Source organism: Cnephaeus nilssonii (assembly GCF_951640355.1).
Source record: "Cnephaeus nilssonii genome assembly, chromosome: 18".
Classification (NCBI taxonomy): Eukaryota; Metazoa; Chordata; class Mammalia; order Chiroptera; family Vespertilionidae; genus Cnephaeus; species Cnephaeus nilssonii.
In genome coordinates, this window is record NC_137089.1 from 37872082 (window position 1) to 37895901 (window position 23820).

General features: G+C 37.8%; 1 protein-coding gene across 4 annotated transcripts in view; it reads left to right on the top strand.

Moving 5' to 3' along the window:
* LOC307113920 (uncharacterized protein C8orf34) overlaps positions 1–23820 on the top strand; it is a gene marked incomplete at both ends in the record, with an annotated part of 253601 nt that overhangs the window by 223639 nt on the left and 6142 nt on the right. For 2 of the 4 annotated variants that reach the window (XM_079795931.1, XM_079795932.1), the window contains 2 exons: positions 5342–5389; positions 17793–17886. In XM_079795931.1, the coding sequence (XP_079652057.1) occupies positions 5342–5389; positions 17793–17886 (142 nt within the window). The remainder of the gene's footprint in view (positions 1–5341; positions 5390–17792; positions 17887–23820) is intronic. The other 2 variants (XM_079795933.1, XM_079795930.1) reach the window with 1 other exon arrangement.

Below are 23820 nucleotides of genomic sequence, written 5' to 3' on the forward strand. Positions count from 1 at the left end.
ACCAATAGGTGGGCAGATCAGTAGAGATATACACATTAAATACTGCACTTTACAGGGGTATAACTCTTTGGAGTTTCTAGTACTCTTTGACCTTCAGAATCTCAAATGAAACACAACCCTGTGGTTCTGTTGTCTGTACTTTCTATTTGAGGGAACTCAGCTTCAAAAGAAACCCGTGACTCTTCAAAATCTCATGGCAGATGATTTGCTGTGTTGCCACATTAAATTATTTTAGAAAAAATGAATACTCCTTTTTGTACATAATAAAAGTGAAATGGTACTAATAATTGACATGATAAATTAATCAGCACATATCAGAGAAGACTCACGTGACTAGAGCAATAAATTGTTCAAGGTCAAATAGATTTTTCTAAAGTCAATTGACTAATGATATATATCTCAATCTAATTTTTAAGTCAGTGCAATTCAAAATCATTAACACTAGCCATCCATTCTTACAGCCCCACCCTCTCGCCCATCCCTTCTCTTGTCCAACATCCACTGATGAAAGATTCCCCTCTCCCAAACAGGGAGCCTGTTATTCATTACTGGCTTTGCCACATACCTCCCCCCCCCCCCCCTCTTTTTTTTTTACATAGGATTCAAGGAAAGAATTAAATACTTTTTTTTTTTCAACTGAATAACCACTTTTCAGAAAATAGTAAGAAACACTAAAATGTTTTAAATCATTAAAAATTTAACGTTAGTAATTAGAGGCCTGATGCACGAAATTTGTGCAAGGGGCTCAGCCCTTGCAGCCCCGGCTGTCTCGGCTGGCCCGCGCAGCCCTGGCTTCGTCCAGAAGGTTGTCCGGAAGGTTGTCCGGACGGTTGTTCTGCTGTTTGGTCTAATTAGCATATTAGCTCTTTATTATATAGGATAGTCATCAATTTCATAATTGCTTCTGCCCTTCTTCATTCTTTAAGGTAATTCTTTAAGGTGAGGGCATTACTACTTAAAGGCACTATTTAGCTTATTTTAATTTAAAAGTTGGTTAGGGATTGAATATTCTTTGTCCCTTCTGAGGGGACAAATTTAGCTCCTGATCATTAGTGGAACTTAAAGGCAGAGTGGATCATAACATCTTATCTTTTTTTTAAATATGTTTTTATTGATTTTAAAGAAGGGAGAGGGAGAGAGATATCCATCGCTGCCTCCTGCAAGCCCCCTACTGGGGATTGAGCCCTCAACCCCACGTGCCCTGATTGGAATTGAACCAGTGACCTCTTGGTGCATGGGACGATGCTCAATCCACTGAGCTACACCCGCCGGGCATAACATTTTATCTTAAAATGCCCCTGTCTGTTAGCCTTTAGCAATGCTAAAGCAATCAGGTATCTTCTCTACTGGATAAAGGTGTCATTTTCAGAGACAAATGGTCTGCAATGATGCTGTATTTATCCATAAGATTGTAGACAAATTTTCATTAAAAAATTCTGAAAGATTTAAAAGATGTATGAACTTTCCAAAAATGTCTGTGTTTCTAACTATGGCACCCACTGTTTTACTATTTAGAAATAGATCCCTGCCTGTTCTCTTGGATATCAGTAGCTGCCAGTAGAGTATGCTGGAGTTTGGAAAGCTGAACTTCAATCCTCCACCATCTGTCACTAATTCAGGAGCCCTGTGTAATAACGTAATTAAGAAACATAGCACATAACATCATAGCAGCATCTGTATTGTAGGGAATTATAGTATAAAATTAGAGAATAACACATGATATTAATATCTCTCTATCTAAAAATACAGTGCATAGTATAATTGATGCTCTTCATTGTAATACTTGTGGTTTCATATAGGTATTTGCTCTGTTGTGCCTGGGACCTTGCACAAACTTTTCTTTCTGCCTGATATGAGTCCTCTTTCTATTCAGCTTCCTATTCTGGCTAATTGACTAAGTCTTGAGGACTAAGCTTTATAATAACTTCCTCAACTTCTAATCCCTCCACATTGTCTTCTTCATCATTGTATCCAGTGGGCTGCACCAGCTCCCAGCACATGCGAGCTCTCGACACATGCCTGATAAATAAATGAAAAGCTATGTACCTTTTCCTCCTATTTTTTCCCCATAGCAGCCTGGGCTTACCTGTGCCAAGTAACTTTTGCTCTATATTCTAATAACTTGTGTATTTGTTTTCTCAAAATGAACTTTTTATGATAGGGCTTCGTTCTTGTTCACCAATTTGTCTCCACACAAGCACAGCATGCGGCACACCATAGGTGCTTAATAAATAGGGTGGAATAAATAATGGGTGGAGTTTTGTGGGCCCTTTGGGTTCAGAAATGTCCTGGCCATCCATCTCGAGCTCCCTTCTTCTATGGGTTCTAAATACTTCATGCGCTTCTTAAGAAGGTGCTCTCTGTGTTAGGACTATTGTTCAGTTTCATTTGAAAAAAGCTGGGGAGAAGGGTCATTCGGGTGGAGGTAAGGATCTCATGAAAATGTCTTTGACAGAAATTAGTACCTGAGGTCTTAGACATTAAAGGTGTGTGAGTAAATGGACTCTCCATACAAACGAAAGTCTGTATGCATTTTGTCTAAGGATTAGTAAGAGGTGAATAAAAATTACCTACTGATTGAAAGAAAAGAAGCACGGTATAGTGAAAATGGCAATAGATTCAGGAGGGTGTGGGCCTAGTCCTACTTCTGTCTCTAGGATATTCCACCTCAATGAGAATGTTTCCTTAACTGCAGAATAACTAGGGGAGTGACAAGAGCTTTTGTCTCTAGCAGTCATGTCAGATGTTTCTTTTTCTGAGTTTATGTTTTGTAACTCACATTTAAAACATTTTTATCTCAACTTTGGTTATATTTAGGTTCATGATAAGTAAAACCACATTTCAGGAAATACATTGTTTTCCCTTTTGTTTAAGGCATAGTTTCCATGTATTCTGCCCTTTCCCTCCTTCACAGGCCCTGTCTGCCTCCCTTATACCCCCTTTCCTACCTTTGTTTCTCAAGGGGAATTGCATTTGGATATTTTTAATTCATTTCCAGGTGCTTACCAAAATATGATGTTGTTAGAATGACCTGTTATTTAAAATGCCAATTCTTTAAAACTATGGAAAGGACGACTGAAGTTGATAGTTTTGCGTTTTGAAGGATATTTTATTTCACTAGCGCCCCTACAGGGGGAGGGAGGAGAGGTCAGCATTTGGGCAGTACCATGTTGGAAATGGGGAACCTGAGACAGACACATGGAATCCAGCCTCTTGATTTGGGCCGTATCTTCCGATCCTAACACATAGAGATCCTGCTGCCTTGTTCTTGGCTTTGTCCACTTGGCCTTGCACCATATTTGTAATGCTCTCTGCGAGGTGTTTGTTTCCTCTGCATTTTCCACCTGCCATCTTTTACCCCATGCCCCTCCTCCTCAGTGCTCTTCCTCCCCAGTGCTATCCGTGTCAGTGAGTCCTGAATGGCAGTTACAGCCATGCGTCAGTTCTGTGTGGCCTTTGAAACAAACAGTGTTGTGTGAGTTGCTCCTTTTCTCTGCGGCAGAGTTGAAGAGGACCCGCCTGACACTGTGGGGGGAAGCAAGCCTGAGAAAGAAGGCTTAGAGGCCACCTAGTGATTTAGTTACATGTGATCATCGAGAAAGCCACCAGTTATCACCGTGTCTTAGCATAAGAGTGCATGTGTCCAGACAAACAGGGAAAACCATTGCACTCCAGCTCCAGGGAAACCAAGCACCCTCTGCAGTGAGCACCTAGGGACTGCGCTGCAGCATCCCACCATTAGCCCTCAGGTGTTCAGAGGCCCTCCATCCAGACTGCAGATGCTGGCCCCTCCAGAGAGCATCTGTAACAACAAGCAGTTTGTCACCGCATCCTCTTGCCCTTAGCCAGCCAGGCACAGGGGAGGGATTATTAGGACAAAAGGACTGGTCTGTCACTTAGCAGATCCAACTGCACAGCATTCCTTCTACACTAGTTATCCTAATGAGGGGAGATAGTGTAGCAAGTTCAACCATAAAAAGCAGTTTATCTGAAGTAAGTTTCCAGTCATCTCTATATGCTTTGAGTTAAATTCCTCACAGATAAGGGGGTTTCTATGGATTTGATTTTTCTTTATAGCTTATCTTTTAGTTTAAATAAGTACAACTATCTTTCCTCTTTTGTTATCTTATCCATTGAGCTTCCTACAAGCTTGGAGCATGTGGAAACATCTCAACTGCAGCATATTAATTTTTGTTGTGAAAACCATGATTTGGAAAAAAAATTACCATATGTAAGTTTTTAGGAATACCAGCACTTTATTTCTAGCTTAATTTTGTTTTGAAATGAGCATGCTTTTTAAAAAATCCCCTCAAAGTGCTTTATAGTATACATCACTTTTTAAACTAAATTTATTTTTTTATGTTTTAACATTTTTATTTCCACAAGGCAAAGAGGATCCAGTCCCAGAAATACCCTGCTTAGCGCCTTGATTTTGAACCCTTCATTCAGCAGGTCTCAGCATTCTTCAATTCATGTATTAAATTGGCCTGGGGATGTCTTTTCTCAAGTCATAGTGAAAAACTAATGAAATGAGATAATATATGTGAAAGTTCTTGAAAAGTTAACAAAGACGGTCCTCAAAGAGTTAGGAACAAAAGTAAACTTATTCACACTTATTTAGTTATCATTTAAACACATATGGTGTCCTAGAATTTATCGTTTCCCGGTATCTCATCATTTATTTCCAAATGTCTCCCGCATGTAAGATAAAAAGATAATTTATCCAAACTAACAAGTTGTTTGACAATTTTGATCACCAGTGTTCGGATGAACTTGCGATATACATTTAACTTATTTTAAATGTCAGTGATTTAAACTGCAGTGATTACCAGCGTTCAATGAAGTGCTAGGAAAAGGCACAAGTAATGGAGAATTAATTAATAACATACAAGTAAGGGGCAGAAGATTTATATAAACTTTTGGGAAAGGGCAGGTTAATGACCTGTACACTTTCCCTAAAATATTCCTAAGTCCATGTATTAGATCCCCAAACACATTCATAGAATACAGACTTAGTGACTTTTTTCTTAATCTTATTGTAAGAACACATTTGCAAGACATTTTATACTACACATTTAGCATCCTGTCCTAAGATTTAGTTAGCTATTCTAGGTGGTTATACGTTTATGTGACCTAAAATTGCTGTTGCCTTGAAAAAACTTCTCCTTCACAGTAAGAAGTTGCCCATCTGTTTAATCTCACAAACATCAACTGAGATGCTGGGGGGGATAGTAAAGCTTTGGTGTTGCTCCTAGGTTTGCCTCTCCTCCCTGACTCTCTCCTTTCATTCTTCCTCCTCCCTCTCCTGACTTTGTCACCCTCTCTTCCTCTTTGCCTCTAGGGAGAAGCCCCCAGTGGAGGACAGTCATTGAGAAACTACATGGAAGAAGTGAGTTTTAAGGTGGCCTGTCACGCAGTCTGAAAACAGACTATCACATAGGATGGAACCCTCACGTGGGCTTTCTCCATCTGCCTGTAGGGTTTCCAGGCCTTGCCCACTCTTTGGTCACGCCCACCAAAAACAAGATCACAAATAATGGTATAAAAATGGCTTTTGATCCTCATCGGTAGGGAGATACTGTGTATCAATTCATCCTGAAAATGAAGGTATAAACCTAGTGCTATTATGTATTGTCACTCATAAACATTTGCTGATATCCTAGTAAATGAAAAACACATGATTTTTATTGGCCATGTCCAAAAAAATCAGACATGATCATTGCTCTTACGACAAGAACAATCTATACCAACCGTCTTAACAATTTGAATACGTAGATATTTGTGGAAAACCCATTTAGACTTCTGATTTATTTGGAAGGTATCCAAGGGTGCTCTGTGTCACATGATGTGTCCTTGTGCACTTTGCAAATGGGATTTGTGGACTTTCAGGTAAACCAGCGCATAGAATCCATAAAACTTGATCTGAAACCAATCCACAGAGGTCTCTAAATTAGCCACCTGAATTGTTGCAGGTGAAGGGAACTGGGAGACAATTTGGGGATGATGTCATGGAAGCACCATGTATTTGGTTCTCAGCAAGACAATCTGTGTCTCTAAATAGTCTATTCTCCCATGCACAAAGCCATTCAAAAACAATTTTGATTGCCCTGCTAAATGTACTATGTAGTCCATTGATTCATTCAGAATACTGAACCCATACTTAAACTCGCTTTTACTTCTAGATATCACTTGGAAAGAAAAAGCAGAGTGGATAGCACCCCTTTAAGTCTCTAACATTCTGAGTTTTCATGCTTGTTTGGAGGTGGTTAGAATTTTGTGAAAGGTACATGGAAAAGGGGTAATGAAGAAAATAAAGGAAATAACCAGGCAGATGTTTCAAGTTCAGGTTAGAAAAATCAAAATATCTGGGGCAAAATATTGGAGGGTTGGAGCACCAACTTTAAATTTCAACTTAATGAATTTGATACAAAAATTGAGTAGAATACATTAAGCAATTAATGTTGCCAAGAAGAGACAGACACTGTTTTCAACATGTACACCAATAGAATCTCCCTCTAGGATTCTGTTTGCTCAGGCTCTTGGCTCAGCATCCCACTTGCTGGCAGGGGGCCTTCTAATGTGTCCTGTATAGGTCTAGCCCCGTGGTCGGCAAACTGCGGCTCGCGAGCCACATGTGGCTCTTTGGCCCCTTGAGTGTGGCTCTTCCACAAAATACCACGGCCTGGGCGAGTCTATTTTGAAGAAGTGGCGTTAGAGGAAGTTTAAGTTTAAAAAATTTGGCTCTCAAAAGAAATTTCAATCGTTGTACTGTTGATATTTGGCTCTGTTGACTAATGAGTTTGCCGACCACTGGTCTAGCCCTATGGAGGAAAGGGAGCATTGAAGTGTTGATATACGAAATGGGCTACATATAGCTGATAGAACTTTTAAAGTGTCTGATACTAGTTTTGCAGTTCTAAAACAACAACAAAAGATCCTTATTTTCCTCATCATTACAGATGCGCAATCTAAGTGTACATGTTGTACGCAATTGTAAATGCTTAATGTGACATGAAGACTGAGAATGTGTACCTTCTCAGTGTGGTCCTCAGACTAGCAACATCGTCATCACCTGAGGTCTTGTAAAAAATGCAAGATCTCAGGACTTATCACCAGATCCAAAGAATCAAAATCTGCATTCTAACAAGATCCCCATGTAATTCATAAACACTCTAAAGTTTGTGGGCACAGCCATAAAGTGTTCTTTCCAATGTTATTTCTAGAGAGGAACTTCATACAGCATGGGAAAAAAATCAATTTTATATAAGTACAGTAACATTTTGTTAATAAATTTATGAGTTTTGCTTATTCATCTACTCTGAGGATTTGGTTGATTCAGGGTATAAAAGCTCAGTATCTTATGAGATTCATTACCGACTTTCAGTTTGAGTTTGCAAGTATGTGTGAACTGCCCAAGGTAAGCCTTGCCTTTCTTAGGGGTTCAGTTTCACATAGTATTTTTTATCTAATGTTGGTTGATATTTAGCTTTTAGCTCTTTTTAAAATCAATAAATGATCATATTTTACAGTAAAACTAAGTTTGATCTTAATTAGTGAACTATTGACTTACTAAAAGTTCTTTTCAGACGTTAATTCATTGGATCTTTAGGAAATATATCCAAACTCTTCTTTATTGTGAACAAGTTAAAAATGTGAGCCAAAAAATGATGGTTTTTTTTCTCACTTATGCTCTTATTTCACTTTTTCCCTCTTTCTTCATATTCCTAGAATCAGCAAACAATAAGGAACAGTATATATAAATAAATATATACACACACACACATACACACACACACACACATATACACACACACATATATATATACATATATATATATGTATGTACTGAGCTAGCAAACATTTGCTTTTATTTAGTATACATTAAAACTCAAATAAACCATAGTGTTTACATTTTTAATATATTTAACATTTCTTGCTAAAGTTTGAACAACTCTTTACAGATCAAAGTCTCTGGTTTTCTTATTTATTTAGTCTTATAATTAAACAGAATCATAACCACATGAAGTTAGACAATTCTGTTTAGACCTAACTCAAAACTAAAGACACAATATGGTCTCCTCAAAAAAATAAAACTAAAATGGAATTTCTGGTCCATATTTTCTGTTATTTAATGTATAAGTTTTCCAGAATAGAGTTTATATTTTTGATCAAATAAAAAACAAGGTATTTCATAATAGTCTACTTTCCCTAATCTTCAAAATTGTTTTAACAATTTTTAAAAATTACATATTCTTTACTTACAAGGCTCTTAGTAACTCAAGGCAGAAATAATAATTTTACATTGTAAAAATTTTAATGTTTGGAATCATAATATCAACATTCATTATAAAACACACACACACACACACACACAATTTAAAATAACTTATCAAAATCAACTACTTCCAAAGCTCACTATGCCTTTTGCAGAGAAGCTAGTCTTTAAAAAATATATTTCTTTAGATGAATAACTGAGAGCAGCATAATATACTAGTTAAAAATCCCCTACTTATTGGAGAAATGTGTTAATTTAAGTATACATAAATCAGATAAACATTGTGAAATTAAATGGTTGAGGTTCTCTGAAGAACTAAAGACTGAAGTTGATGATTTTGAAAACTTTTTAAAGAACCACTTAGAGCAGTTCTTCACAACCTCAGGAAGTTATTTGGTGATGGCTGGAGGCAACATACACAGGAGTGTGAACTAGCTCCAGGTGTCAGGTGGCAGTTTCACAGTCTCTCAGGGTGTCAGGCAGGAAAAGCCTGTTGAATGGCAGACCTTTTTCAAATCTGTGGAGGTTGGTTTTACCAACTGTACCACCGATTCTATGCTACAAAATATCTTAGAATCACTTCTGCCAATTCTGTCTGTCTTTTCCTCTGTTTTATATTCTGTGATTGTTAATGCAATGAAGTTCCAACTATACTTCTGAAGGAGAGTGTATGACATGGTTCTTCTATAATAAATAAGACATAATGGACTTTTTATCATGCACAGGGATTTACTTTTTAAAATGGAAATAAATATTATTTAGTATCATAGTTTTATTCCACTTAGTAAACTAGGAAACAAGGTTTTTTTTTTTTTAAGGAAACTCTCACCTATCATTGATATTCACTAAGAAATAATGCATGTAGTTAAAGGATAACATTTTTTTTTAAAGTTATAATCCTGTTTCTCATACAGATATAAAATGATCATATGTCAAAGATTTATTCAACTCTTTAATTAATGAAGGAACCAATAAGATGTTGCAACAAATTCAAAGGAAATTTCAAACCCTCACATATATAGTTAAATAAGGAATCTTGAAGTGAAGTTATAAATAAATGCAAAAACTGGCAAACCTAATGTATATCCATAGGATAATAATTAATTGCATTTAAATTGACATAATTTGCATGTTTGTGGACAAGAATTATTTGTACTACTATAAATTTTTATAAATTACATAGTTGTAAAATGGCTCAAAGTCAGTGAATGACTCCGAACCTGCTAATTGGAAGGACATGCTAGAAAAATTGTTACAGGTCCAAATTCTCTGAAAGGCCAAGACTCAAAATACCAGAGTTTGGAGTAAGGAAAGGTTTATTGATTGAGAAGTTGCCAATTGAGAAGATAGGGGTGCTAGCAGTTTCTCAAATTCATTTTAAGGAAGTAAAGAATTTAGGCTTCTTTTATGTCAAGGGATGGGAGGGGGGATAGGAGGGGCTATTTCTGTAAATACTCAAGCCCCAAGCAGAATTTCTCTGATGATTAGCATCTCTACAGCAGGCACTATTAGCCTGAAGACCATTGAAACAATGTAGGTGTGAACAAGATGGAGTCATAGATACCCAGCATTTCACTGTTACAAAATGACCTAGTTTTCATTGACTACACTCAATAGTGTTTCATTCATTTCAAAGCCTTTTACAACTTTATCCTACAATTTATTTTGTAATGTTTTTCACAATCTACCATATTTTTTCTAACTTTATTATTGACCCCTCTCTTTTCTTTTCCAAAATCCTTGTTCCAAAAGTTGGTGCTCCAAATTTCAAATTTATAGCTTCTGAAACTTATTACTTCCCTTCTTGGGTTTCAATTGCCCTTTTGCAATCCTCCTAAGAAATAAGCTACAGAAGTATAATTAACTAAAAATTGATGGATTTCAGCCTGATAAGACAGGACATTTCATTAACAAATATAAAGTTATTTTCAAACTTTATTTATTTAAATATGTAAATTATGTTTCATTTTAATGGAAGTAGAGGCTTGATTCTTTGTCAGAAGAAGCAGTCTATTCAATGCATCTAGAGTAGAGTGTAATTTTGTTTTGATTTTATATGCAACATGTTTCAGGGATCCTTACTTTATAGAGATCCTATGGTTATAGAAGTAAAAAAAAGGTGATTAATCCTTTTTGAAAGATGGAAACTAGTATTTTTTGCATTCGTTTTATTCTTAACCAAAGGGAAGGAAATATTTAGTTGGCTGAATTGAAGTATCCATTGGTGAAAATATGAGCAAAGAAGCATTTTTTCTCTAAATATATTGAAGTTTCAGGGTCATACATGACATAAATCACTGATTGATTCCATTTAGAGAATCCAAAAATAAGCTAGCCATGTGGAATAACAATACTGCTGGAGTTTATAAAGCACTCATTCTGTTAGCAGATAGAATGATATGTTGATACAAGACTAGCAACTGTTTTCCATATGACACATGTCACTATTTCCCACCACTCCTAGTCCCTGGACATTTGCATACTTATGGTGAAAGTGTTTTGAAAAAAAGAATGAATGGCATTTCTTCTAAAAACAATCCAAAGAACTTGCTCTTGGGAATATGAAAGAGTTTGTACTATGCTCAGACCCAGTTTAATATTCTTGTAGAAAAAATTTTTCATAAACTGGCAAAGAGGAATGTCAGTTGTTGTTTTTAAAAATAGTCAAGGTTTTAGCTCCTTGACCCCATCAAAAAGAATTATAAGTAGTCTGATGGGCTCAACTTTGGACACACATAGTACTGCCAGCATTGATAAAGAAAACAGGTGCATTACCAGCTGTATTCAAGGGAAAACCAAAGCAAAACATCTAAACAATATAGTAATAATTGGATTAACAATTGAATGCTGCTTATCTGCTCAGAAGTAATGTCATTAAAAACAGAAACCAATTGGTTGTATGTCTGAATATTCTGAACTTTTGTGGGAAAAAGTAATACAACGGATTTATTAATCATCTCCTCTTATTAAAACAGACTTTAGTATTTGGGTCTAAAAGCTAATTAACCAAAATACCTTTTAAATTAAAAACAGTTTTTCATGATCATTTTACAATTTACTCTTTTACATAAAGAGCTTTAACCATTTGATTTTTGCCTTACAAAACGAAAAAGAGCATCTTTGATAGATCTTTAAACGTTAGAGACTGCATGTTCTATTTTTTAAAAACTGAGGAATGTAATTTCTTCTCATGAAACTTTCAGAAAATTGACTTCTGCTGTCCTTCTCTACTGTTACAGAACTTTAAATCTAAGATTTTTCACATTTATGCTGCTTCTTTAGTATAAACTCCAAGACCAAATGAATAATTAATAAATTTGAAAAAAATAAGTTAAATCTTTAAAATACACACCAATTTATATCTAAAGTATATATTTCACAATTGAATATCCTACCTAATAAAAAGGCAATATGCAAATAACCATCACTCCGCTACGCCCACGATTGGGCGGTGGGAGGCTGGGGGGCGGGACTCAGGGTGGCATATCCAGCCATAGAGAGGCGTGGGGGGCGGGACTCCCGCCCCCCGCGCCTCTCAACGGCCGGATTGGCGTCCTCTGAGGGGGCCTGCCTCGGACACCCCGGACACCTGGCTCCCCTGCCATCGGAGGCGGGGAGCCGGGTGTCGTGGGAGCACCCGGATCCCCTGCTGTGCTCCCCTTCATCAGCGCCTCAAGCCCCAGCAGCAGCGGCAGCGGCTGGGGATGAGCTGGTGATCCCAACAGCCTGGCAGCTCAGTGGCGGCGGCAGAGGCAGCATTGGGCCTGGGGACTGGTGAACAGGCAAAAGATGGCCCTGATTGCAGGAGGCTAGGCCTAGGGACCCTACCCGCATGATTTAATCTAGTCTTTAATTATTTGCTGAGTTTCCTCCCAACAGTTCTAGAGATTATCTAATCCAGGGCCTTTGTTCTCTTCATTCTATCCCAAGAGGGGAAGTGACATGCCTTAGATTAACCAGGATAAAAAGCTGTGACTCAACACCCCTGGGTCAAGGACTCTTCACTGCCAAACCCTCTCTCACAGGACAGGAATTTATATTTTAATTCAATTAACAGACTGTTTTCAAGAGTTGCTCATGTGATATTTTAAAGTGAAAGTCATTTTTAAAATGTTGTGGGGTTTTTTCAGTGTTTTAAATAAATGTAAAAAAATTTTTAGAATCCTTTTAGGATTACAGAATCTATTGAAAAGATAATATAGAGAGTTCCTATATACCTCTTCTCCAGTTTCAACTATTATTGTTGCCTAATATTAGTATGGTACATGTGTCAATTAATAAACAAATATTGATATGATATTAGTAACTGAGCCCTTACTTTATTCAAGTTTCCTCAGTTTCCCCTCATGTACCTCTTCTGTCCTAAGATCCCATCCAAGATATGCTCTGTAGTTCTGGCTCCTTAGGCTCTTCTTGGTTGTGACCATTTCTCAGACTTTCTTGGTGTTTAATGACCACAGCAGTTTTGAAGAGTACTGGTCATATATTTTGTTGATCATCCCTTAATTGAGATGTGTGTGGTATTTTCCTTATGGCTAGACTGGGATAATATGTCTTTTAGGAGGAAAACCATAGAGGTAAACTTTTACATTCATCCCATTCTATCAAAGGAACATACTATCAACAGGAATTATTGCTGTAGGTAGTGTTTGTCAGGTGTCTCTACTGTACAGTGAGTTATTCTTTTTGCTTTCCCTTTCCATATTTACTCTTCAGAAGAAAGTCACTATATTCAGGCCACACTTAAGAAGAGGGAAGTTATTCTCCACTTCCTTAAGGATGGAATCTATACTAATAAAAGGATAATATGCTAATTAGGGCGGACGTCTTCCAGAGAACCTTCTTGACATCCTTCCAGACAAAGCCGCAGCGGCTGCGAGGGCCAAGGCGCAGCTGTGAAGAGCCCAGGCTCAGGAAGCTGCAGGTGGCTGTGAAGGGCCCAGGGTCAGGCCGGCAGTGACAGCAGCAGCAGAATAATGGAGGCTGTGCCTTCCCCTGCTCCACCAGGTTGCCTCCTGCAGACTGCGACTTAAGCCGGGGGCTGAGGCAGAGGTGCTTAGGGGTGATCAGGCCGGCAGGGGGGCAAGGTAGGAGTGATCAGGCCGGCAGGGGGGGCAAGGTAGGAGCAATCAGGCCAGTAGGGGGGCAAGGTAGGGGCAATCAGACCAGCAGGGGGGCAAGGTAGGGGTGATCAGGCCAGCAGGAGGGCAAGGTAGGGGTGATCAGGCCAGCAGGAGGGCAAGGTAGGGGTGATCAGGCCGGCAGACAGAGGCAGTTAGGGTCAATCAGACAGGAAGAGGGGTTAGGGGCAATCAGGCAGGCAGGCAGAGGAGTTAGGGGCGATCAGGCAGGCAGGCAGGTGAGCAGTTAGGAGCCAGTGGTCCCAGATTGCGAGAGGGATGTCTGACTGCCGGTTTAGGCCCGATCCCTGGATCAGGCCTAAACCAGCAGTCGGACATCCCTCAAGGGGTTCCAGATTGGAGAGGGTGCAGGCCATGCTGAGGGACACCCCTCCGCCCCCCTCCCCCCGTGCACAAATTTTGTGCATTGGGCCTCTAGAATCTACATAAATATTTGAAATCCTTCTGCATGGCATATTGGTCTATTCATTTATTTATTCAGTAATTTATTTTTATCACAATGAGCTTATAAATATTTATTTTATACTTTAGGTAATAGCCCAATGATTCATTCTTTCTTTCTTTCTTTCTTTCTTTCTTTCTTTCTTTCTTTCTTTCTTTCTTTCTTTCTTTCTTTCTCTCTCTCTCTCTCTCTCTCTCTCTCTCTCTCTCTCTCTCTCTCTCTCTCTCTCCCTTCCTTCCTTCCTTCCTTCCTTCCTTCCTTCCTTCCTTCCTTCCTTCCTTCCTTCCTTCCTTTCTTTCTTTCTTTCTTTCTTTATTTATTTATTTTTGCTCAAATTGTTCTAGATTTGGCCACTGAGAGATTTTTCAGTTGGCTTTCTTCATCCTTTTGAAATATCCTCTCTCTCTGTGTGTGTGTGTGTGTGTGTGTGTGTGTGTGTGTGTGTGAGCATTTTCTTTCTGGCAATACCGGATGCTCTAGACGTCTTGTATATTTTCTACCTCAGTCCAAAAATCAGTCATTTCCAAGTTCTTTTGTGGAAAAATGGTATTACAAATTAAGGCAAGAGTGGTAGTTGTGTTCTTTGCTATTGGGGTGTCATTGTGTTTAAGTCCTCTCCACTGCCAACTCTAATACATTACATCTGGATCATTCTAGCCTTGTTTATCTGTAAACTCCCACTCCAAATATATATATATATATATAGTGTGTTTTAGAATTGTTAATCTCTATGCCCATAGGAAAAAAGTTTATCAACTATAGTACAGTTGTTATGTACAGTTCCTTTTGCTTTTGGTCTTTTAGAGTGCACTCATTTTCAGTTACTCAGGTCAGCACCTTACTCTCCTGCCCCTTCAGTGAGGTTCTTTTAGACATTTGTAATGCATTTAGATTATTTAGATTATTTTTTAGTATTTTGCCTTTCATCCTGGAATTCCCTAACCATCTAATTTATTTTTTTTTCATTTGAATATATCAACATGTACTCTGTAATGTGAAGTTCCATGGGTTTTGACAAATGCTTAATGTATTATATTTACCATTATAATACCATGCAGAATCGTTTTACCTCCTTAAAAGATCCCCATGCTTTACCTATTCAACTCTCTAACCCGCTCCAAAACTCCTGGAAAATTGTGCCTTATTTAAACTCTAAATTGGTACTAAATATCTCCAGAGGTAACCATCACAATCAAGGGATGTTTCTCTCATAAAGTAATTAATTGATGGATCAATTGATTGATTGATTTTAGAAAGAGAGGGGAAGAGGCAGAGAGAGAGAGAGAGGAGAGAGAGAGAGAGAGAGAGAGAGAGAGAGAGAGAGAGAGAGAGAGATGGATTTGTTGTTCTACTTATTTATGCACTCATTGGTTAATTCTTATATATGCCCTGACTGGGGATGGAACCTGCAACCTTTACATATTGAGACGATGCTCCAACCAACTCAGTTACCCTGCCAGGGCCATAAAGGAATTTTTTTAAACAGATGTTTTCTGATATAGTGTTTCTTAGTGATCAGGGGTTGTGAGCCTTTGTTTTTTAGATTTGTTTTCAGTTACTGTTGGCATAAAATATTATATTATTTTCAGGTGTACAATACAGTGATTAGACATTTATATAACTTTTCAAGTGATCAGCCGATATGTCTAACCATCTAACTGTAAGCCTTTATTTTTATCTTGCTGGTATTTATCTAAGCAACATAAAGCAAACTATCTCAACTTGGAGTCAAACATCATTATAAGTGGGGGAAGATGATGAATGAATTTGAGAGGACAAAAGAGTGAATTGACAGGCCACATTGAGTTTGTGTTTTAAATTTTCAAAATCTGGTTGAAAATATTTTCTTGAATCATGATTCAATAAATTTGAAATTATTACTTATATTTTATTCTGAAGGGGATCCATCCTTCCTTACTACCCTTCATCCTCTCTTCTTTTCTCTTCCTTACTTGCCTCCTACGCAAATGTTTACTGATTGAATACCTATTTTTTGCCAGGTACTATATAATAGATGCTGGAAATGCACAGGTGAAAAAGTTATCCCTGTCCTCAAGGACTTGCCACATTATTATTGAGGCAGGAAGATATGAAGGGGAAATTACTATATAGTAATAGTTGTTCTGTTGGTGCAATAGGCACATACTGGAATAGAGGAGTGACTCTCTCTTGGAGGACCAGGGAAGGTAAGAGAAATGACACCTGCCTGAAGGAATGTTCATGTTTGATATAGGTAAATTTAGTGCATTTGAGACCTGTGAAAACATCTTGGCAGATCAGACAGGATGACAAAATTGAGGAGCTACCAGTTAATTATAGCTGGAATGGACATGTCAGTTGAAGTGGATGGAGATTTAATTGGGGGCAAATCAAGCAATGAAGGTCCTTGAGTTGAGATCTTATTCTGGGAATAATGAGGAGGCTACTCAAGGATAGTGAACAAGGGTATGGCACTTTAGAAAACTCACTTTGGCAGGGAACTTGTGGGGGAAAAAATAGAAAGCATATGAAATTTGATCCTAGAAAACTTCACAGATGTCTATTCCAATCAGGTTGGAAGATGATGAGGGTCTGCTTTAGGTCAGTGACAGAAGTCAAGGAGCAGTGAAGTAATATATGAAAAATATAATAATAAAAATAAGGAAGTAAATAAAAGCCAGACTGGCATGGCTCAGTGGTTGAGCATTGACCTATGAATAGGAGGTCACGGTTTCATTCCATGGTCAGGGCATATTCCCAGCTTGCAGGCTCTATCTCCAGTGTGGGATGTGCAGGAGGCAGTCAATCGATGAGTCTCTCATCATTTATGTTTCTATCTCTCTCTCCCTTTCCCTTCCTCTCTGAAATCAATAAAAATATATTTTAAATAAATAAATAAATAAATAAATAAATAAGTACCTGCAAAGGGGAAGGAGGTAGTGACTTAGTACTGAAGGATGAAGTTGAGAATGTTCTATATATCCTACTAAACTTTATTCTCATTAGAGGGAACTTCAAGCCTTGATGTCAAAGAGGTACTATTTGTGCAATTTTATATTGAACTAGTGGCCCGGTGCATGAAATTCGTACACATTAAAAGGGAATTAAGTAGAGGAAATATTTTAATAATGTTATTTGCCCTTTCACTATAATAGAAGTGTTAGAAATGAAAGAAAATTAGTAAAATGTATATGAAAATCTCCCTCCTGTCAGAGTCTGGGGCGCGCCATGGGACCTAGAGTCAAGTCCCCGCCCACCACCCATACACACTTTGAAAATGCAGGAGACCCAGACCCAGCCGGCCCTCCCCCATTGGGTGAGACCCAGACCTGGCCGGCCCCACCTCCATCAAGCCCCTCTGGGTGGGGGGTGCAGCCTCAGGTCCCCTGGTGCCGGTGCAGGGGGCACAGCGTGAGGTTCCCCCGTCAAGCCCTGCTGGGCGGTGTGTGTGGCCTGAGGTCCCCTGTCAAGCCCTGCCAGGCAGGGGGCATGGCCTGAGGTCCCCCGTCAAGCCCTGCCGGGCAGGGGCCGCGGCCTGAGGTCCCTAGCCCTGGCCAGGAGCCATGCAGCTCAGGTCCCTGCTGTTCAGTTGTGACGTTACAGCCTCCCAGTTAATTTGCATATTCCTCTATTATTAGTATAGATATTTTATTATTACATTTCTAAGAATATGTGCCAACATTTCCACAAAAGTGTTAATTCAGGAAGGAACATGGTCAAGATATTCTTCTCATTAAGACATTAAATCTTATTAAAAGGGAAGAAAATTTTTAAAAGATTTTAGAGTTTGTGGCATGTCTATGACATGAAAATGAATTTAAACTTAGAACTCTGTAAGAAAATTTTTATTATAGTTTATTGGACATAATTTATGAAGACTGAAGTGTTCACCCATATTAGTATTCACAAGTTTATTCTAGAGTCTAACCTGAAATGAATTTTCTTTCTTTGGCAGGATGATTCTTTAAAGCAATTGCAGGTGGTTCACCAACCATGGATCTTGCCAAGTGACACAGAAAGCGAAGGAGTGGAAGCAGAACAAGAGAAACGTGAGTAGACTCTACTGTTTATTGACAAATTGCTTTTAGCCAAAGGAAATCTACACTGAAGGTCTATTCCTCTCATAATATCAGATGTTGTCTGCAAAAAAATTCAGACTTGACTAGGAAACCATGCAAAGATAAGCTATATTTCAGTTATATAGATCTTGACTCAATTATGTCATAATTGTGTTGCAGAGAACCATAAACTAACTTTCTGAGAACAAGTACAGAACCTTACAAGAAGGAATTATTCTTCTTGAACACTAACATAAATGTCCATTTAGAATGTGAATCTTCTATAAATATATAATTAGATCAGTGATAACTTGTGATTATTTAAAAAAATCAAAATATCTTAGGAACAGTTTGTTATATATAAAATTATCATTATTAGTTAAATGAGCATATATATGTTAAATGAGCATATATATATTGTAATGGTTGCTTAGGTATATATATATATATATATATATGCAACCATTACAACTGAGGGACCAGAATGACCGGAGCAACTGGTCAACCGGTCACTATGACGTGCACTGACCACAAGGGGGCAGATGCCCATAGCCAACTTTCCACGATGGGCCAACCTTCCCCGGTCCCTCCCCGCAGCCAGCCAACCTCCCACAGTCCTCTGGCCAGCCAACCTCCTGCAGTCCCTCCCCTTGGCCAGTCCCTCCTCCCGGCCAGCCAACTTCCTGTGGTCCTTCTCCCCATCCTTTCCCCCAGCTGGCAGGCCACGATTGGCCCAGCCCTGATCTTCCCGGCCCCGATCCAGACTGGGTGAGACGGCCCAAATTGGCCCTGATCACCGGCCAGGCCTAGGGACCCCACCTGTGTTTGAATTCGTGCATCAGGCCTCTAGTATATAGAGAGAGTTGATCCTTAAAGAATGCCTAGTGTTGACCACAAACCTTACCGATAGCATAAACAGTCGATTAACACATTTTGTATATTATATGATGGTGTTCCATAAGGTCTCTGAGGAACTGTTCACATTTCTTCATTTTTTTTTTTAAGAATTCCTCAGAAGTTCCTTAGATTGGATTTCAATGCACCTATCTTAAGTTCTTTGATCCTTTCTTATGCCAGCTCAAATCTGTTGTTGAGGCCCTCTAGTGAATTTTTTCATTTTAATTCTAGAATTTCTATTTTGTTCCCCCTAATAATTTGTATGTTTTAACTGGTAGTCTCATTTGGTGGAAGTTCATTCTCATGCTTTTTAAAAATTTTATTTGACATGATTTCTTTTAATTCTTTGACTATACTTATAGTAGTTGATGACAAGTTTTTGTGTAGTAAAGTCCATCATCTGAGTTTACTCAGGAGAGTTTCTATTGAATTTTTTTTCCTATTTATGAGCCACACTTTCATGTTTATTAGCATGTTTAATATGATTAATAAAGCATGTCACTTTTTGGTTTGTTTGTTTAAAACTGGACATTTAATATAATGTGGGAACTCTAGTAATTGGACCATCTTCCCTCCTGTCCCCAGTTTGTTCTTGCTGCTGTTGGTTCTTGTTATTATTGTTGCTATTTTTTGTTGAGTGACTTCACTGAAGTAGCTCTATAAAGTCTATATTATTTATTGTATGCAGCCACTGAAATCCACACTCAGTAGCTTTGTAGTCAGCACATTCAATCTTCTATGAGTATTCAGAAAATGCTAAGGCTTCAGGAGAATTTCAGGGCATCTGAACTGACAGCAGGCAGTAAATCCTCAAAATTAGGTATTTCAACATTTGTATGTGGGGTAACTTATCATCATAAATATTTAAGGACTTGCCTTTAATCAATAAATATAAAAGTGAGTTAACAACTAGTGTTAATTATCTGTTAGAAGCAAACATTCTAATGCCAAATTGCAATTTTCCTTTCTAATACTGGTTTTAGAAGATATTTATTTGGTTATAAATACATTTTTTTGTAATTTCTAGAGGCCAAATGCCTCTGAATTATTCATGTGGCCTTCTTACTTTGAAATGTTTCCCATGTCTGTGGTAAAATTCTTATATTATGAATGGTTCAATTGATTTCTAAGCTCCTAGAAAATATTTAAAGGGTTGCATTTAATGACATATCTAACATAATCTCACAAACTAAACTATTATTAAGTGTAATGGGAAAATGGGTCAGGTTGCTCAGCAATACATAAAGTTGCATGCTTCAGACTACCTTCTTTGTTTATTAAAATGCCCTTGCCACATGCAATACTAGTCAGAAATTTTTATAACAAGTGTCAGAGAAGCCTGTGTTTAAACAACAAGACAGCAGAACTGTTATTTTGGACTGCAAAATTCTTTGGATTTGAGCAGTGATTTTCAAACCATGTGCCACAAGAATTTTTATAACATGAAATACCTGGCTATTTAGGGGCACTAACCTCTTTTCCCTTGGATTGTCAAATAAGAAATGACAACAGCCAACACAACAATAGCCATCTGGTGTGAATGAATCAAAATTATCCCTATTTGTTGCGTGTGCAATGAGATGAAAAACATTAAAAATTGCTGGCTTAGAGTACATGTGGAGTTCAATTCTTTAAAATTAAAAATAGGAGATACATGGTCCAGTTTTTTGTTATTTTTAAAAATCAAAAGTATGAATGACTAGCACATGTTTTTAATACTTTCACCAAATACTTTTTGTTTGTCTTGGAATATTCTTATATTTGCTCTAGGTGTGGCTAAAAAAAAAAAATAGAATAATGGACACAAAATGAAGGAAAAAATCTAGTTTATTCTTTAACTTTGATGGATTTAGCTTATATGGAAGCCTTATATCCAATGGAAAGTATCTTTACAAATGAGAAGAATGTATTGGCTGGCTGCAAGTCTTTTGCATGTGTTTACAGTTTCCCCAGCACCATTTATTGATGACACTATCCATTCCCCACTGTGTAGTTTTGGTGTCCTGGTGTAAAGTTAGTTCACCATATATATTTGGAGTTTATTTCTGGGCTCTCTATTTCTGTTCCACTGGTCCATGTGTGTACTTTTATGCCAGTACTGTGCTGTTTTAATTACCATAGCTTTGTAATATAATTTGAAATCAGGAAGTATGATGCCACCAATTCTGTTCTTCGTTCTCAAGACTGATTTGACTATTCAGTGTCTTTTGTGGTAGTTTTCTTTTCTTTTCCACCTATTTTGTTTAATTTTTATTAAACTATATATCTGATAAGGGATTAATATCCAAAATATGTAAGAAACTCATACAACTCAATAGTAAAAAAAAAATAACCTGTTTAAAAAATGGGCAAAGACTTTAATAGACATTTTCCCAAAAAAGACATACAAATGGCCAACAAGTACATGAAATGGTACTCAACACCATTAATAATCAGGGGAAAGTGATCAAAACCATAATGAAATATCACCTTACATGTCTTAGGATGTATATTATAAAAAAGATAAGAAATAAGTGTTGGTGAAGATGTGGAAAAAAAAGAGAACCCTTGTACATTGTTGTTTAAATGTAAATTGATTGTTAAGCCATTATGAGAAACAATGTGAATGTTCTGCAAAAACTAAAATTAGTACTACCATATGATCTAACAAACTCTCTTCCGGGTATATACCCAAAGGATATGAAATTAGCACCTCACAAGAGAGCTATGCTCCCATTGGAGCAGTATTCACAATAGCCAGGATATGGAAACAACCTAAGTAGCTGTCAATAGATGAATGGACAAAGAAATTATTATATATATTACAATGGAATATTAATATGCATTTTTTAAAACAGGAGATCTGGTAATTTGCAACAACATGGATGAATTTAGAGAACATTATGCTAAGTGAAATAAGCCAGACACAAGAAGAAAAAAATGTGTGATTTCAGTTATATGTAGAATCTAAACAAGTCAAATACAGAGACGCAATGAATAGAATGATGGTTACTGGGGCCAGGATATGGGAGAAATGGTTAGATATTTGTCAAGGGCTAAATAGTTGCAGTTATGTAGGATAAATATGTCTAGAGATCTGATGTATAGCATTTAATGTATAATTAATCAGACCATATTGAATACTGGAAATTTGCTAAGAGAAAAGTAACAAAAATTCCCATAATATCACCACTCAAAATATTCTCCATTATTATTTTGGGATTTGATCACATAGTCTTGTCACCATGCATGCCTGTTTATTTTTTATTAAGTATTGAAATTTATATGAAAAATTAGAGAGATAATTTGAGGCCTCCCATGATATTAACTTCTTCCAAGAGAACATTTTACTTTGTTTCTGAAAGAAGTATTCCTAGATTATTTGAAATTCAACAAAAAATTGAGATTTTAAGTTGGGCTTTATTCATTTAGAGGGCTGCCATATTCCCATGTTGCCCTTACTCCTTTCCTGTAGTGTGTCCCTTCAGAGTAGCAATCCAAAACCTGGGGAGTTTATTTGAGTCACCTCCTCAGTAACACTGGAGCTCCGATTCTAGGAGTTTTTTGCAATCTCTCTTTTGGTGGTCAGCCCCTCAGAATTTATTTCAGTAACTGGCAGGTACCTTTAACAGAAGCATGTCCCCAAATTTCACTTTTAAAATTTCTGTTTATTTTCTTATTCTCCTGTATATTTGCCATGTAGTAGTAATACTTTATTGCTTTGAAAGGTCTCTGATGCCTTCACACATACTTTTAAATGTATTTTTCATGTTTTTAGTGGGATGCTTTATCTCCATAATTTACCCAACCATTACTGGATTATCAATTTCTCACTTCAATATATTTCAACAGATTTAGGCATAATTAACACATTTTCAGATTATTGCATTTTGCTTTTATAGACTAATAAAAGATTTACTTTTTATTGCTTTAATTTGTTCCAAACGTAGTGTCAGACACATAGCATGTGCTTGGTAAATATTAGTTAATTCTAAGCTCTTACTTTTTGGCTTAGCAATATAGCATGTAAAATGGTTTCTATTTATGCACAAATGTTAATGACAATATTTAGTTTATCTTCTATCCCGTAAGGACATCAGTCTCTCACTCCTTCATGGAATTTGTTGCCAGACATTTGTTAGTTTCTCACTGCAGTTTATTACTGGACTCACTTTTTTTGTGAGCATACATGTGACACTTAATTATGTCAGTGTGAGGCTAATTTTCTTTTTCTAGAAGCTCTGATAGAGTTGGAAAAACTGGAAATCAGGAGACTCATCAAAGTTCCTGCTGCTTCCCTGTTGTCCACAAGCTAGCAAATTGCAGGGAAAGACTCACGCTCAGCTGTATCTATGTGTGCTCAATTCCCAGATTTTTAACTATCAGAGGTACATTAACTACATGAGAATGAAAGAGAATGCTCTCCTCCAAGATTCTCTGCCAAACACTTTCCACCTTTTACTTACTGGTAATAATTTATCTTTTTCATTTATAAAGCCCAAGCTCATTTTTCTTAATTATTCTATGGCTTTTGCATTCAACTTGTTGCCTCTAGTATACGTTGGCACTTTAGAGGAGAGAAGGATTACATAGTCTTAATTTGGGGCAAAAAGAGTGACCTCTTCCTTGTGTAGACTCATGGGTAGTATCATCACCTTATGCAATGCTCTCACATATTCTTCCAGGCTGTGTGAGTTCGTCTCGTGCCTACCAATGGGGTACATGTAGCCACTCCATCATTGATCCCAACGTTCCTTATTATTTCACTAGAGGCCCAGTGCACAAATTTGTGCATGGGTGGGGTCTGGCTGGCCCACCACGATTGGGGCCGATTGGGCTGGGCCAGCAGGGGGAGGAGCCGAAGGTGGTTGGCGGGCCAGCCCTGCCCTCGATGGGGGTGGGGAAGCTGATCGGGGGTGGGGCCGGCTGGGGGGAGGGCATGCAGGCAGTTGGTGGGTTGGCCCTGCCCCCCGGTTGAACTCCAGTCAAACTCCCAGTCGAGAGGAAAATTTGCATATTACTCTTTTATTATATAGGATTTCCCTTTTC